This window comes from Triticum urartu, chromosome 5A (assembly GCF_056163025.1).
Source record: "Triticum urartu cultivar PI428250 chromosome 5A, HENAU_Tu73, whole genome shotgun sequence".
Lineage (NCBI taxonomy): Eukaryota > Viridiplantae > Streptophyta > Magnoliopsida > Poales > Poaceae > Triticum > Triticum urartu.
In genome coordinates, this window is record NC_141877.1 from 641,371,800 (window position 1) to 641,387,908 (window position 16,109).

Below are 16,109 nucleotides of genomic sequence, written 5' to 3' on the forward strand. Positions count from 1 at the left end.
ATCGTATCATCGGCATATTAAAGGATAGAGAGACCACCATGAGTTGTATAGTTCACTACCCATCAATTTGGCCATCAATTTTGGCATGCTCAATCATAACCATTAACATATCCGCCACTATATTGAATAGCATGGCCGATACTGGGTCATCTTGTCGCAATCATTTCTTCGTTTGAAAATAGTTGCCAATGTCGTCATTGATTTTAATAGCAACACTATTTCTAATCATGAAACTATGGATCATTGCGCACTACTATGTAGAAAATCCTTTCATTACAAGAGTTTCAAAGTCAATATTAGAAGAGGCAAAACGAAGCCGTACATACGCGTACGTTCGTCGTGCCGCAGTGCGACGGACATGAACGCATGGACGAACTGTTCTTCGTCCCGACACGTGCCGCGCAAGCGAAGCGCTGCCGTGCCGGCAGATTGCTGTCTGTCACCGGTGTAGTAGGACAGAAGGCACCGGCATGCGGCCACACCACCTAGAGCGCGCGCGCCGCCGCCACCGCTGCGCCCACCTGGCGTCCATGCACCCATCTCCATCGCTCGTGGCAAGCTCTAAATTGCCACACGCGCCCTGCAAGGCTCCTGCCGACTGATAATCTCCGGGAAGGAAAGGCGCCAAGCAACAGCTTCCGTGACCGTGACCATGCCCTGCGACGACAAGTGCGGCTGCGCCGTGCCGTGCCCGGGCGGCGCCGCTTGCAGGCAGGCACCCACCGTGACTCCAATCTCTCTGCAGCCAGCAGTAGCTTGCTTACTTACTCGAGGGGTCGCGTACCTTTTGCTAGATCTGACGTGTGTCGGTGTGGGCAGGTGCGCCGGGAAGAAGCAGAGCAGCGGCGGCGGCGGGGCGGTGCCGGTGAACCCCGCGGCCGTGGCGCACACCACCTGCACCTGCGGCGAGCACTGCTCCTGCAGGCCGTGCGCCTGCGGCAGGCTCGGCTCCGGCGACGGCGCCGGCAGGGCCGACTGCACCTGCGGCCCCACCTGCACCTGCGTCCTCTGCACCGCCTGATCAACCCATCCATCGTACTCGTAGCGTACCGTGTGTCTGTTGCTTCAGATGTACCACCAGTGTTACCTGCTCTGTTCAGTCTACTAATGGCATGAATAAGAATCCTTCATCTTCAGTCTCCCTGTGCATTTTCTCTGGACAGATATCTTCGGTATCCTTCCACGCACAAGCGCACACACACAAGCTTAGTTACATCTCCCACTCACTCACTCACTCACTCACCAGCATCTCATCACAAATCCGGCAAAAGCACTCCGAAAAAACACAAGAAGAAGAGAGAAAAACACACCCCAAAATGTACTGTACAAGTATGCATGCTCTGAACACCAAGCTCAACCACACAGTCAGTCAGTCAGTCCCCTACGTTGAGCAGCACGTCCCACAGCGTCTCGTCGACCAGCTCCGACAGGATCTCCGCCTCCATCTCCTCGGCTATCCCGTCGACGTCGTCGCGGAACACGCCGCTCCAGGGGGACACGCCCATGTCGCGGCCGATGAGCCCGTCCACCGAGTAGGCGTCGTCGTCGACGCTCGGCGGCTCCAGCCACGTCTGCACGGATCTCCACAGCCCGTCGAGCAGCCTCTTGTCCGCGGACGCTCTTCTCGGTGGCGCCGCGTACCACTTGCTGAACACGCACAGTGTTGTCGAGCCGCGGGCGACTCCGGGCAGCGCCTCGTTTATCAGGTCGAAGAGGAGGCGGTGGTCGACGTCATGGACGGAAGCGGCTTCCGGAGGTGGTGTCGAGCAGATGACTTGCTCGAACGCCCACTTGGGGATCGGCTTGATCGGTTGGCAGGTTAATGAGAGGTGATCGCCGGAGTTCTGGCCGTACATGCCGGCCACGACGAGGACGGCTCTGATGAAAGCTTTTGTCGGGTGATCCATCTCGGCCGTGTCGTCGTCGTCATCGTCCTGGACTGCTGAACTTGCTTGTGGGATTTCTTCAGCTTGATCTTGCTCCAGGCATGAATTGCCTGGTTCTGAGACAACATTTCGTTAGAAACATAACCTCTGAACACTGTTTTGAAGTAAATTCAGACATGAGCAGCAGTTGCTACTACTTACCAGAAGCACTTGAGCTCGCCGCCGGCTTCAACGGGGACCGGTGCTCACCGAAGGAAGCCTCCAACGGCGAGACGGGGCTCGGGTAACCTCCCCGGATCATCAATTCATCTGGCGGGCTGCTGCACCACGACGCCGGGCTCGGCGGCACCTCGGTGGAGTTCTCCTGAACATTCCCATGTCAGATCGATCGCACTCACTCTGAATTCTGAAACAACAGCAAGTGTTCGGTCCCTCACCTGCAGGACGCCGGGGTGGATGAGGACGGATGGGGCGGTGACCAGCGTGCCCATCGGCGGGAAGTCGTCGAGGAAGAACGATGACGACGACTCGTCGGCGGCGGCGGAGTGGAGCTTCTTGCCGAACAGCTTCGCTCTAAGCCCGAGGTTCTGCCGCAGGTTGGACACCTTCCCCTTGATGCCGAACGCATCCTTCCTCCCTTTCGGCTGCCTTTCCTCCTCCGGCGACGGCCGCCCGCCGTAGTAGTCCCCATGTCCCTCGTGCTTCAGCTGCACCCGCGCTCCGGCGAGCACCTTTGGCTCCCCCTCCGAAAGGAACTTCGCGAAGTTCCCGGACACCGGCGCCGAGAACGACCTCATCAGGTTCCTCGGCGAGGCCGCGTCGTCGGAGGAGTCGACGACCGCCGCCGTAGCGGAGTTCTTGTACCACCCATGTCTGAAGGACCGGACTTCGGATGACTCGATCGCGCGCTTCTTCTCCTCCTTGCTCCTGATTTTCTTGTCGCCCTTCCTCGCCACGTCGCGCCGCGGACTCGTCGGCTTCGGCCGCGGCTCTTCGTCCCACGGCGAAGACGACGGCGTCGAGGCGGCCGGCCGTCTCCGCTGAGAGCCGAACGGCGGCGGCTGGTCTGCCTCCGGCTCCCTCCTGAGCACGTTCCTCAGCCGGTCGGAGAGCTGCTTCCTTGCGTCTCTGCATATGTAGTCCATCTGGCTCTGCACGTCGCTGCTGCGGTACGACCGCGTCGACTCCGAGCGTAGCAGCGCCGGGTGGTGCATTTCCTTGGTGACGCTCTCCCTGATCTGGTCGGCGATGTTCCGCGCGATCTGCTTCGGGTCGGCGGGGACGTCGGGCCACAGTTCGGCCGCCCTGTCGTCGGGGGCCAAGTGCCCTTCGAGCTCGATCTTGAGCCGCATCTTCACCTCCTCCAGGAACGCCTCCATGTTGTTCTCGTTCTTCATCAGCTCCGGCGAGCCCAGCGACGACTCGTCGACGTCGTCGGCGCTCAGCTCCGGGCAGGGCTTCAGGATCACGATCCTCGTCGGCGACAGCGGCTTCTCCTCCTCCTCGTAATAGAATCTCGAGAGCGGCAGCCTCGCGGAAGAACCGTCGTCCGCGCTCGTCAGAGAGAACGTCCGGCTGCCGGAGATGGACGCGCCGCCGCCCTCCTTGCCTCTTCTTCTCGAATGCGCGTCATTGCCGTGCCTGCCATCTCTCCCTTTGCGATCCTTCTGGTGGTACCTGTAGGGTACGATCTCCGAGCACCTGTCGTCTTCGTCGTGGCCGACATTATGCCGGCTGTCCAGCTCCAGAGCCCTCGACTGCTCCCAAACCTTGCTGGCCTGCCACGCCGCGAAGTCCTTCTTGAACTTCTGCAGCTCCTCCTCCTGTGGGTGCTCCCGCGGCACCGGCTTGCTCCACCCATCACCACCACCTCCACCACCATTGCTCCTCTTGGTCAGCTGAGCAAGAATGTCCCTCTCGTCGTCGCCGGCGTCGTCGAAGGTGTAAAATTCCTGTTTCGCCGTATGCCGGACAGGATTCTTCTGCTGCGCGAAGGAGACATGCTTGGTCGGCACCGGCCTCGCGACGACCATCTCCTGCCTAGCATCATCCAGGTGGGTGGTGAGCTCGGAGTTCATCGGCGGCGAGTCCATGCCCATCAACCTGGCGATGACGCTGGGCACTCTCTTGTGGCCTTCGTTCGGCCTGAAGGACGCGTCCTCATGGATCAGCTTCTTGATTGGGGCCGAGGATGATTTTGGGTACTGCCTCATGCTGTTGCAAGAGTACTGCAGAGAGTTGTACATGAAACTTTGGTCAGGACACACCACAAAAGCAGTAGTAATCTAGCTAGAAGAACAATGCCAGCAGCTCAACATATGGCCTCCTACTTATTGGAGGCAAAAGATGGCAAGCAATGATGCAGAGAATGGCCAGGTAATTAAGGGGCAACGTGATTGTGCCCAGCAGTAGATGGCGGTCTACTGTTTGTTTGACAGCATTATTAATGGGTGTTCTGTGCTGTCCTCTCAGGCAACAACAGTCAGGTACAAGTACACCTAGCAGCAGAGCTGCCAAGGACGGACGGACAATACATATCATCTGTCAAGAAAGATCTACCCACCTAACTGAAACATGAAATGTTTGTGACTGGAATGAAGAAGAAAAAAAAGGAATTCCAGGTCCTTTTTCTGGAAACAAAATAATTTACCAGACGCATGCATACAGGGGCCAGGGAAGAAAATGATGCAGTGAATTAGTCTGACAGATGGAGAGAATGAACAGGGAAGGGATTGTACTACTCACCGGGACGTCCTCTTGGAAGACGCCGTAGCTGTGGGGCGCCTCCATGGCGAACTCCATGCTGTTCCTCGGAGCATCGAACCCTGCAATTAAGCCCAACCACGATCCATTAAACTTGCTGCGAACCCAATCACGAACCAGGACTGTCACCACCAACGAAAATGGCGTGCAAAGGTATCTGGAAATGATCGGATTCTAAAATTCAGCAAGTGTGTACCTTGGCCCGGCTGCCTCTTGCTGCTGTTGGCCGTCCACTTCTTGGAGGTGCTGGCCTGGGAGAAGTCCAGGTACTGCATCATGGTCACAACTTTCAGAGAGATCCAGCAGTCTGCTTCGGTGGCGAGGCTACTAGGATCTCCGATGGCCGGGTGGGATTGACCTCGATATCCTGTAAAATTTTGCAGGAAATCATGTCATACTCTGAATTTTCTTCTTCTTCTTCTTCTTCTTCTTCTCTTCTTCTTCTTCTCGGGCAGAGTAATCTAGTAGAGATTTCTCATGAGGAAAATTACAGAGTAATCTAGTAGAAATTGGAGAGCAATTGGCCAAAGATCTTTTGTTTATTTTTGCAAGCGTGAAAACAAAATTCAACAAGCAAGGAATTCTCCAAAGAAATAAGCTAGTCAGATTCATGAGAGGAAGCAGAGGAGGAGATGAACAGGGGAGGACGGCGACGGTCCGGAGACGTCAACGTGGGTGGTGGGGAAGCTGAGCTGCCGAGCCCCACCACGTGCACGCAGATCGCACGCATTTCCTCCAAGCACAAGCAACGAACCGGACGCAAAACTAAAACAAATGCTAGCTAAACAAGAAGAATCGACCAAGAAGCAGGAGGCATCGTCGACGAGGAACGAACCGATGAACCGGCAAGAAGAGCATCCAAGGGATCGATCTTCCCAGTGCCGGCGTACTTACGCCACCTCGCCGCGGGCGAACCACGGCTAGCCGGCCGCCCGTCGCCGGCGGGTCAGCGAAGAATGCTAGCTAGCTCCCGCGGAGGAGAAGAGAAGAAGAGATGGCGCTACGCGAGCCTGCCCGAGGCTTATGAATGGCGGTAGTTGTAGTGGCGGCAAGCGGGACAGGAGCCCATGCCATGCATATGCATATGCATGGACGGGACGGGACGGGGCGGGAGGGAAAGCAACAGCGGGGAAAGCGAAAGCCTCGGCCTCGCTCGCTAGCTTTCCCACCCTCTTGCTGTAATTACTAACTTACTCCCTCTGTTCTAAATTACTCGTCGCAGAAATGAATGTATCTAGTACTAAAATACATCTATATATATCTATACCTATTACAAGTAATTTGGAACGGAGGGAGTACTACGTATACGATAATCGGAAACGCCATTGCCATGGTGCTGCCATTTTCTCCGGCCGCCGTGCTGTTAGCCTCTACCTGTTGGACGTTTTCAAGGGATGCCGGGAGAGATTCCCCCTGGCGCTATTTTTAACAGTATATGCTGAAATTTTTAGGGATTAATAATAACAGTGTTACTATGTTATTGATTGAAGAGGAGAGGACAGCTTGGTGCGGCGAGGACTCCCTCTCTGGCTGGCTAGCTAGCCAGGAGTAGGAGTGGTTGGTGCGGCAACCACACGCTTTCCGTTGCCCGGCCCGCACGAGCGGAGGCCGTTCCATTTGGCGCCGTTCTGGTGCTGCTGCCTCCTCCTCGTCCGTTTCCGTTCCGGACAGCCCTGTGCGTGCTGGCCATCATAGAATCGGCCATGTCATGTGGGAATTGGATGAGATGTACTACTACTAATACCAATTCTCCCATCTTTTGTTAATACTCCAGTACAGACTAACAGTATATTAATACAAGGCGGGAGAATCGTTCCTGGCACCCCAAGCCGTACAGCAGATCCGCCAAGGCCAGCTTAGGGAAATGGCCACATTTGGGCGGGTGGAACACGCGGTAATCATCCCTAGCTTGCACCGTACAAATGATTGTTTTGATGGCGATGACACGCACACACGCGATCTGCCTAACTACATGTGCCCTGCGTCCTTCTCAACAATCTAGGCCACTCCCCATCCTCGCCGCGAGCGAGCGTACGCATCGCATCCTAGGCGCGGCACCAGACGTATATTACCAGCAGGTCTATCGAGGCGAAGTGGCAGCGGCAGCGGCAGCGTCACCACGGCTGTTTGCTGGTGGCCGCGCAGCCGGAGCCGCCGAGCACCGGCCGCATCGATTCATTAATTCAATGGCGATCTCCTCCCCGACCGGCAGGGGTACAGCAGCACCGGCGCCACCACGCCCCACGCCGTCGACCGGCCGGACCAGTGTCGTGCATGCGCCAGTGCCCCCACGCGCGGGAGATTTCCGCGTCGCCTCGCCTCACTGGCCGTGGCCGGAATGTCCCTCGCACACGCACGCACATGCGCCTGCCCTGCCTTGACCCGGCCGGCTTGGCGTCAGCAGCCAACAACTGTCTGCTCTACGGCTTGTTTACTAGTTCTACTACCAGCTTAGTGATGGTCTGATGGATGTGGCTGGCTGGGCTGGTTAGTTGGTTAGCGGCTGCCACTGGCCAAAGCCAGCGCCGGCCGGTGCGTGCTGTGAGTGATGATAATACAATGGGGCGTGTACATTACATCGGAATGGTCCATTATGGCGTGGTATGATGGCCATGATGCAGTAGTGGGCATCGTATGCCTGCCCTGTATGTATTATTGTTTCTCAAGGTCGCCTCCTCGTTAATTCTCTGCTCAATATACATGTTACATGTATCCATCTGACCCAACTACTGCCAACTGACACAGATACTGCGGTTCCACACACGCCACCCACAATCTAGTGTGAAATAAAAATTCTATGGCATTTGATTGAGAGGTGTTAGGAAAAGAAAAACAGGGATGGATGGGGAGATCAAACCAAGCATCATTCCCTGTGGAATACACAAATGAGCAGCAGCCGGTGCTTTCGGTAGGAAGACCGAACCTCTTTCTGTTTTGTTTAGTTTGGTTGGGGCTATGGTTATCAAATGCATGACGTGCGCGCATGCACGGCCATCATTCCTCCCTACTAAACTAAGCATGCAAAGGGGCAGGGAAAATCATGCCACATCCATGCTGGAGTTTATAAACTACCCTACCCAGCAAAAAAAAGAGAGAGAGAGGAGCTTATAAACTAGTTAACCCTGTGACCCTCCTGGATCAAGACATCACATGGTGGGGTGCCCCATCGAATCAATACCACCCCCTCCCCACACCCACAGCCCACATTGCCTAAAGCCAAGGGCGATAGGGCGATCGCTGTGCTGTCGACCCGGGCCAAAAGTTAACCAAAGATTACTCTATCTACTCTTCAGTGACATTATCCTAACAGCAGAACAGTATGTGAACACACAGAATTCGGCAAATGTTTATGAGTTCGCAAGTTGAGGATTATTTGTTCATCTTCAATTTTTACGGAGAGAATGAATTCAAGGCTACGGTACGAGAATTTTCTTGATAATTAGGCTCGTAGGTTCGTTCAACCAACCTTTGTAGATTTGTCCGTGGAGCCCTCTTCGGTTGTTCCAGCTCCATCTTGCGTCCATGGCGCATGTATCCGGTCCGCAACTCTGCATACGCATAGATCTGCATGTACAAGCACTTACCTTTGCATATCTCGATGGGCCGCCGTATCCCTCTCGAGATTGCCTTGAGCTTTCTGCCTTCAAAAGCACTGCCAACAAGTGTAAAGGAGCTTCCAATAGTTAAAACACCACCATAAAAAAAAATCAGCCGAGATGATCCTCGAATCACTTGCAATTTGCTAATATAAGCAAGCAGACTCGGAGCATTGGCGTCTAATGGCGTCTTTCTGCAGGGGCTTAAAGGGGAACCGGGTCTCCTAGGTTGTAAAGGGGAAGCCATGATCAGCACAGCACACTTTAATTCTGTGCCCACCCCAATGAATAATAGCTCGTGCATCTTCCGGTGAAAATTCCCGCCGATCGTTCAGATCAGGAGAGCCCCCACAGCAACATGTTTTCATGTGAAGCTGCTGCCTGCTTCTGGGGTAAGCAATACTGCACTACAAGGTGTCTGAGCAGTAGTGGTCCAGCAGACTCTTGAACAATTGTGAATGTAGGGGCAAGAACCCATCAATCATCTCTTTGCCCCGTCAGACGGTAACCTATGCACGGGTTTTACATGCATCTTACTACGGAATTGATATATCAAACTTGTTGTACTCCAGTTTGTTTATAGGCGCGATCATTGTGCATGACTGCTGCTGCTGGATTCTGAGATATAAAACCAGTCTGCTCTTTAAAGAAAATGGATGGACTGGGATCTGCATGTGCTGTACTTCATAATCAGAAATCATATCTCACATAAGATTTATTTTGATTGCCAACCTACTAAGGGATTGCCTATTAAAGTGCCTGATAAGTCATATGTCTAAACCACCATCCCAACCTAGATACATTTATAATCTATACAGATCAGAGAGACCAGTTATGTTTGATAAAATCGAACAGTTTCTGCAGATCAGACTAAATGGCATGCAGTTTTGGGTGACTAAGATTTACACAAGATCCAAGACAGTGAGAATAAGCAAAACGGTTATACTAATTGGCCAGTCTTGAGTCTAACAAACACCTTGAAATAATAGAACGTGCAACCTCCCGCAGGAATAGACCTAAATCATCTCAAAATATTCACAGTAAATTGGTCATTATCAATCATCGTTAGTGCTTCCAAACTCTCACAAGGAGAAGCCATAAGTTCTTATCGCGAGGATGTGATTTAAGTGTCTCTATCAAGTTATGTCATATGCATTCTTATTATTCATCTAGGCAGCAACTTGGCCATCTTTCATAGACAGTGCAAGAGTAAGAACAACATGAACAACTAACAATAGCAAGCAATTTTCCAAATAATATGAAATGTACAGTGGGGAAGGGAATACCAAGCTGGAGTTATCATTCATGTGCCCACTATATGCAAAACAATGATGGCCTATTAGTAAAACTTGGGCAGATCATGTGATGCTTGTTGTAGAAGTTACCACATGCTTCATTACAAGCTATAACTGCTGTGATTGAATCTGTATACATGATCGAAGAACCGAAGGAAACCCGCAAAAATTGAAATGCTTATTATATATTCAGATTAACCAGCGACGTACACGAAAATAGCTTGCCGAGTGGTCTATCCATAGTCAGTGAACATACAAAAGATGACTCAGTCATGCAGGTACACCACTTGAAGACATAACTGTATGTTACAAGCTAATGATGGGCTATTACTGAAGTAAAATCTCTAATGTTCTACCTTCTTTTGCTCAAAGGAAGATGTAATTTTCTGCATTACCCAAGAGGCCAAGACTAACAAAATCATCACAATAAAAGGGTAGCATGTCACCTCTTCTGCATCAATCTGCTCAACTGACTTGTACATACACTCTCTCTTTGTATCCTGTTACCAGCATTTGAGGCAAGAAAAACTTCTCCAATCTGCTTCTAATTCAGGTATTCACCTCTTCTGCATCAATCTGCTCAACTGATTGTAGATACTCTCTCTCATGGTATCCCTGTTGCCAGTATTTAAGGTGAAAACATCTGCTCCAGGATGATTCCTCAACCTTGCAACTGCATTTTATAGGGGAGAATGTTTTAGTCACGACCCAAGGAGAGACCATAGTCAGAAGATTGACTCGCATGCGTCTACAGAAAAGCATGGGGTGGTAAAAATATATCTTGCTCCCATGCTGGAGATATCTGTTAATTTCTTATATATGTAACATAGCACACTTGGGTACACTGTAGCAATCGTTATAAAAATGTGCCCATGGCTGAACCGGGTACTAAAAGACAATCGATGCAATGCTCTTTATACAATATCATGTACAGTCAAGTTCCCAATTTGTTAAAAATGGTACCTCCAGGAATGTCTCGGCCATATCTTGGTAGTGGTATGGTGGCCAGCACAGGGATGTTGAACTCCATAACTCTCATCACAGCAGGGAAAAATGCTGAACTGAACAATTCCATTTTACCCACTTCATCAATGATGAAGAGATCTGTATCTTCTTTGACCTGATAAATCAACAAGAAATATAAAGCTGTTGGCTACATTTCGATAGTAAACAGTGATCTGACAGACTGGTCTAAATCCTGGGTTCATGATTATCACACATGTCTGGCATGTATGAACAAACTAGCAACCTACCATTCGAACTAAGGTCAGGGAAATATCTCGGAACTGCTTACCTGTAACTCAGGCAATGCTAGCGATTCCAAAGATGCTACATCTACTTTGTACTTTCCAACAGTAGGCCATCTAACAGACTCAGGGCTGCAAGATACCACAAACTTAGATGCCATTATCACTAAGATAAAATAGTTCAATGAGTAATCTCTAAGGATATAATCAACAAAGCACTAAAATAAACTACGAATTATCTAACAGAGACCATACCTAAAACCTTTTCACTGAGCTTGATTAGAAGCTATACAGTAACATGACAGAAAACAAGACACGGAAAGACGCAAAATTATGTGAAGATGATACTTCTTGAGCTATGTATTCTACCTAATTGTTACTCTGCATGGCAGGAGTGTGCCAAAATGAGAAGAGCCAAAATCTACCATATGCTTGAGATTACTGGCAGTGGCATTAACTAGTCTCACATAAAATTGAGTTTGGAGATCAGATGTTTATCGACAAATCCGAGACATAAACAAGTGGCCTAACAAGCTGAATATCGGTGTCAGGAGGCATTCTTCTACCATCAGCGGCATTTGAAATGTAGGAAAGTGTTAAAAGTGCAACATAGACAGGTTTAAGGAAGTTCTGAAATGTTCCATCACTTGGAGAGAGAACTCTGTGCACCATCAGACAAGGATTTTAACAGTGACCGCAAGCAAGTTTATTGAAACTAGATGCAGTTAACTCGAGTGTAAGAATCTATTGCCGTGCATATGCTAGCCAAGGAATTCAAATCAAGCATAGGGGCAGGCAAGCTGAGGGCAACCTTGAAATCCTAGAGGATGCAAGCGGTCCGCTTCGCCCGTCGAGCGTCACGACCTCGAACCCGACTCTCTCCCCATTCTCCCTCACCTCCCCTGCAAACAGAAAGCACGACGGGGAGTGAAATCTCTGGGGGCAAACCGCACGGGCAAACGAATCGGAGATCGGAGTTGGAGGGGGGCGGTACGGGTGTAGAATCCGCGGACGGCGAGGTGCGGGTGGGACGACCTGAGGGTTTCTAGCACCCGCATGACCAGCGTCGTCTTCCCCACGCCCTGCGAGCACCGGCGGCGGGCCGACCGAGGCCGTGGTTAGGCGCTTGGCAAGGCGGGAGGAGGGTTTTGTGCGGGGTTCGAGGGGTTACTGCTTACCGGTGGGCCGGTGACGAGGAGACATCTCGACGGCGCGGCGGCCATCGGCGAGGCAGGCGACGGCGGCCGCGGCTGGTTTTTTTTTTTTTTTTTGGCTGGTGGTAGCGGCGTGGTGCCGTACAGACTGGCAGATTGCCTCGTCGCGGCCCAAACGAGAGAACACGACACGGTCTATGACTATGCGGGCCGCAATTTTCCATCAGGTAGGGACTGTCGGTATTGCCGGCCCAGTAGACGATGGGTTTGGTTGCTGGGTTACCCCACCTAGTTTCAAAAAGCCCTAAAAGAAACTAGTTTTAAAAAAAAATCCATTTTGACTGGATGCCAGTGTTTTGTTCGTGGGAGAACAGGGATAATATTCCTCCAAAACGAGGCTCCACCGGGAAAACCTCACTAAATTTGAGAAGAAAGAATGAAAAATGCAGCACATGTATGTAACATAAATTTACTACGATTCAATAATTTTAGAGTTTATTTCAATGTGAATGGATTAAAAACATTAAATGATGCCTTTTGATAAAAAAAGATTCATTGGAGCAAAAGAAACCATGAGGTCTTTTGATCAAAGAAAAATTCCATTCACGTCAAAAGAAACAGGAAGGGCATGTTATGTTCTACTAATAGTGGTATATGGGCTAATTTATAGCCCAATTTGAATTTAATACATTTCACAACGAAATCTATCTTTTTGTGTTCTTGAGCTGCAAATCAAGTTTAAACCTGGTATAATTGTAAAAGAATCTGCTATGTACATGTTTTTTTGCGAGAAAACTTTTGATCTAATCATCATCGATAATGGCGATACAACGAACACCAGAAAAATAACAAAAATTACATCCAAAATTCGTAGACCACCTAGTAGCAACTAAAGTACTAAAGTGAGCCGAAGGCCCACCACCGTCATTGCCGCACCCTCATCAGAGTCGAGGAAAACTTGTTATGGTAGACAGTTGGGAAGCCGTTGTGCTAATGCCCAACATATCTAACGTACCAGAACATCAACCGTCGCCCTGATGAATAGAAGCGTAGATCGGAAGGATCCAACCTGTAGACACATAAACGCGGGCGAGTGAGAAATAGATTTGAGCAGATCCATCAAAGACAACCACTGGCCGAATCCCGCAAGATCTATCGGAGACACACCTCCACGTGCCCTTCGACGATGCTAGACGCACCACCGGAACAGCGGCTAGGCGGGGAGAACCTTATTGCATCTTCACGGAGCCGTCGTCATCTCATCTTCTTGAGCAGGACACACCAAACTAAAAGAACATTTTAAATCGAAACCCTCCCACTGGCAAGGTCCAGGATCCATCGCGCCACTGGCGGACCTCCCCAGTGGGCAGGGTATGGCAGCCGCCATACCTTACTTCTGGGCAAAAAAATAATATACATATGCATCTATCGATCGATACTTGAATGAATTGCTTGACTCGTTTGACCGCACCCAGGGCTGGCCAGCCTGGCTTGATGGGCCGACGTGACGCATCCAGCTGTTGGGCACTTGGGCTAGTAACAACCGGTCGAGATCGAGCCAGCGCCCACGCACACGAGACACGGCGCCCAGCCGCGACGCAACACTAAGCAGCTAGCGCGGCGGCGGCAGCTGGCCAGGTCGTGAGGATGAGGAGGGCCGTGGGCGACCGACGACGGGGCAGCCGACGGCCGGACGACAGCGACTGGCTGGGGGCTTAGAGGGCGGCGGCAGCAGAAAGCAGCGGCTCCAGCGGGCGACGATAGTTGAGGATTTTGCTGGTAATCTCTCAGGGTCCGAAACTCTGAACCACTCCTCTGCTCTGAACTATTTGCAGCCACTACCACTTTGTTTATACAATTATATTTTTCATTCATGCTAGTGTACGCACAAATTTTTTGTTTTTAGATGATTATACGTACAAGCTAATAAGATGCCCAGCCGGCGCAATTCTGTGACTTCTGTCCATAAGATGGAAAAGAAGGGGAAAGAACCAGCAAATGCAAAGGAAAGAGGAGGAAGAGGTATATTTATCATGTCCGCTTGGTAAAATTAAGGAAGATGTGTTACATTGAGTGATAAATCTTCAAAAGATTGCTCTTGTTAAAATTAAGGAAGATTTTCAGAAGAAGGGTAGGGCACTGCCAATGCCTGGGTCTTCTAGACGCCATTATAAGCATTATCGGTATGTTTTAGGTTGTTTTTCTATTGAAACATTATACATTTTCATTGTATTTGGTTATTCATTTGTAGTATGCATTGTTAGTGTGTATTAACTCCTTTGATTCGCATAAAAAAAAATCTTAGTGAGACTTCGCCCCATCTTAAAAAAAATTCATGGTCCGCCTCTGCATCGCGCCACATGGCCCCAAGGCCACAGGAGATGAGGCAGATTAGCGCCGTCGACAGGGGGCAAGAACCCTCGCCACATGTTTAGTTGAGACGGACGAATGATAAGTGGTATAGTTGCGGCGGTTTAGATTAGCCACATGTTTAGTTAGGTGGTATAGTTGCGGCGGTTTTTCAAGTAAAACCGAGGCACGGCACCACCGGTTTCGTACGAGCGAGACGCTAATCTGGCGGCCACGAGCACACGGCATAGGATAGGGCCTCGAGTTCACCACGCCACCCCTACGCGGCTACGCTGTCGAGACTCGAGACTGATTCCGATTCCCGTTGTTGTGGATCACACGTCTTTCCGGTTTCAGCAAACGAGTTAAAGCCATTATTACCGATGTTGGGCTCCCCTCGTGGAAATGGGAACCGCGGGAAGTTTCCGCGAAAGCCTCCGGCCCGGCGTGTGCGGTGGATACGCGATGCTGGAGCAATTTCTGGCAAGTTTACCCACGGGCCGGCCGAATCCGGCCAGGTCTTGTCCTCGTTTCGGTCCAGCCCACGCGCCATCGACCTCCCCTATGCACGCTCTTTTTTTTTTCCTCTCAAGAACTCGCACGCAGGCAGCTATAGGCCCAGTTCTTTTGAGCAGATTATGAAGAATCTTGGTCTCAAAAATTCCGAGCGAAAAAAATTCGATTGAACTTCCAAAATCTCAACCGAATTCTCCAGAATCCTAGCGCAATCTTAAAATCCCAAAATACCTGGTTTCTCCCACAATCTCTGAATTCTGACAAGTCCCATCAAAGAAAATGTTTCGAAGTATAGTTGTACCCCTATTGTATTACGTATTTACGGTCAAAATGCCACCCCGCAGCCCAGCCCAGGACCCCGAAACGAGCGGACGCACCCGACCGCTCGCTCGTCTCCCAGTTCCCGCACCGCATCGGGGCAGCGGAGCTTCAAGCCGCCCCGCCCCCGCCGGCCAGGCCGCCCCCGCTCCCGCCGGCCAGCCTCCCTTTCCCGGTCCGCCCCGCCCTCCCCGCCCGGCAGTTCGCCCCGCCCCGCCAGCTTCGCGGCAGCGTCTAGGGTTGCCGCGCCGCCGCCGGCCAGGCCACGCCACCCCCGCCCCCGCCGGCCAGCTTCCCTCCTCAACTCCTCCTCGCCCCTCAGTCCGCCCCGGCCCTCAGCCCCGTCCCTCAAAGTTCGACGCCGACGCTCACGGTGAGCCCTCCTTTTTGCATCTCTCTATTTCTTCATGCTTGAATAATGCTTGAATTGATGCTAGCTATTGTTGATAGATAAAATAGGTAGATGGATTGATGCTTGAGTTTGTTAACATTTCATCAAACAAATTCTGTCTAAGGGTAGTACAGACAATTCAACACACAACAGCTTCTAGAATCTCAAACTACAATCTCTGAAAAGAACTCGACAACAGATTCTGGGAGAAGCAGATTCTGGGAGAATTTTCCAGAATCCTAATTCTGTAGAATCTTGCCTGAAAAGAACTGGGCCATAATAAGTGCGGAACGGATCCTCTAACATCATGAAGAGATGTCACGAAGCTACAGTGCAATCCCAGTGCAAAACAAAGAAGAGATGTCATGGACACTATAGCAAAAATAATATGCGCAATTACTGTTCATAAAAAATAAAATTCGAAATTAATTTTATTACACCATAATTTTGTTTATATGTAATTATTGTAAATATATAAAGTAGATTTGTGATTTGTAAAGTAATTCAAATCATTTTAGGCTTAATCATATGGATGTGAAAAAGGGATGTCAGGGTACCGTAGCTTCCCTAACATCCCTTCGTGATGTTAGAGGA

General features: G+C 50.7%; 3 protein-coding genes across 5 annotated transcripts; 1 reads left to right on the forward strand and 2 right to left on the reverse strand.

The window, feature by feature from the left end:
- Window positions 1-444: 444 nt before the first annotated feature.
- Window positions 445-1,136, forward strand: LOC125511332 (EC protein I/II-like). Its single transcript, XM_048676678.2, has 2 exons — window positions 445-711; window positions 820-1,136. Exons 1-2 carry the CDS (start codon window positions 653-655, stop codon window positions 1,019-1,021), a joined length of 261 nt encoding a protein of 86 aa, XP_048532635.1. The 5' UTR covers window positions 445-652; the 3' UTR covers window positions 1,022-1,136.
- On the reverse strand, window positions 1,114-8,627 carry LOC125507559 (uncharacterized). Of its 3 annotated transcripts, none has more exons than XM_048672101.2 (6): window positions 8,116-8,627; window positions 4,846-5,016; window positions 4,632-4,711; window positions 2,324-4,114; window positions 2,088-2,250; window positions 1,114-2,002 (listed from the first exon to the last, which is right to left on the reverse strand). In XM_048672101.2, the coding sequence occupies exons 1-6, from the start codon at window positions 8,207-8,209 to the stop codon at window positions 1,374-1,376; spliced, it is 2,928 nt and encodes a 975-aa protein (XP_048528058.2). In that variant the 5' UTR covers window positions 8,210-8,627; the 3' UTR covers window positions 1,114-1,373. The 3 variants fall into 3 exon arrangements, with proteins under 3 accessions (XP_048528058.2, XP_087378316.1, XP_087378317.1); XM_087522190.1 differs by lacking the exon at window positions 8,116-8,627 and adding an exon at window positions 5,485-5,710; XM_087522191.1 differs by lacking the exon at window positions 8,116-8,627 and adding an exon at window positions 5,485-5,707 and having other exon boundaries at window positions 4,846-5,110.
- A 1,068-nt stretch (window positions 8,628-9,695) lies between these two features.
- Window positions 9,696-12,122, reverse strand: LOC147973671 (uncharacterized). The gene is made up of 6 exons (XM_087522192.1): window positions 11,966-12,122; window positions 11,782-11,869; window positions 11,599-11,689; window positions 10,835-10,919; window positions 10,504-10,660; window positions 9,696-10,213 (listed from the first exon to the last, which is right to left on the reverse strand). Exons 1-6 carry the CDS (start codon window positions 12,008-12,010, stop codon window positions 10,098-10,100), a joined length of 582 nt encoding a protein of 193 aa, XP_087378318.1. The 5' UTR covers window positions 12,011-12,122; the 3' UTR covers window positions 9,696-10,097.
- Between the last annotated feature and the right edge of the window lie 3,987 nt (window positions 12,123-16,109).

What these genes read in the sequence shown, in the direction of transcription:
- LOC125511332 (XM_048676678.2), top strand. Translation starts at nt 653, where the DNA reads ATGCCCTGCGACGACAAGTGCGGCTGCGCCGTGCCGTGCCCGGGCGGC. An exon ending in CCGGGCGGCGCCGCTTGCAG is followed by an intron (nt 712 to 819) that starts GCAGGCACCCAC and finishes CGGTGTGGGCAG; the next exon opens with GTGCGCCGGGAAGAAGCAGA.
- LOC125507559 (XM_048672101.2), bottom strand. Translation starts at nt 8,209, where the DNA reads ATGCGTATGCAGAGTTGCGGACCGGATACATGCGCCATGGACGCAAGA. An exon ending in TCTTCCAAGAGGACGTCCCG is followed by an intron (nt 4,115 to 4,631) that starts GTGAGTAGTACA and finishes AACTCTCTGCAG; the next exon opens with TACTCTTGCAACAGCATGAG. An exon ending in GGCGAGCTCAAGTGCTTCTG is followed by an intron (nt 2,003 to 2,087) that starts GTAAGTAGTAGC and finishes ATGTTGTCTCAG; the next exon opens with AACCAGGCAATTCATGCCTG.
- LOC147973671 (XM_087522192.1), bottom strand. Translation starts at nt 12,010, where the DNA reads ATGGCCGCCGCGCCGTCGAGATGTCTCCTCGTCACCGGCCCACCG. An exon ending in TCCTCGTCACCGGCCCACCG is followed by an intron (nt 11,870 to 11,965) that starts GTAAGCAGTAAC and finishes CGGTGCTCGCAG; the next exon opens with GGCGTGGGGAAGACGACGCT. An exon ending in TAGCATTGCCTGAGTTACAG is followed by an intron (nt 10,661 to 10,834) that starts GTAAGCAGTTCC and finishes TTGATTTATCAG; the next exon opens with GTCAAAGAAGATACAGATCT.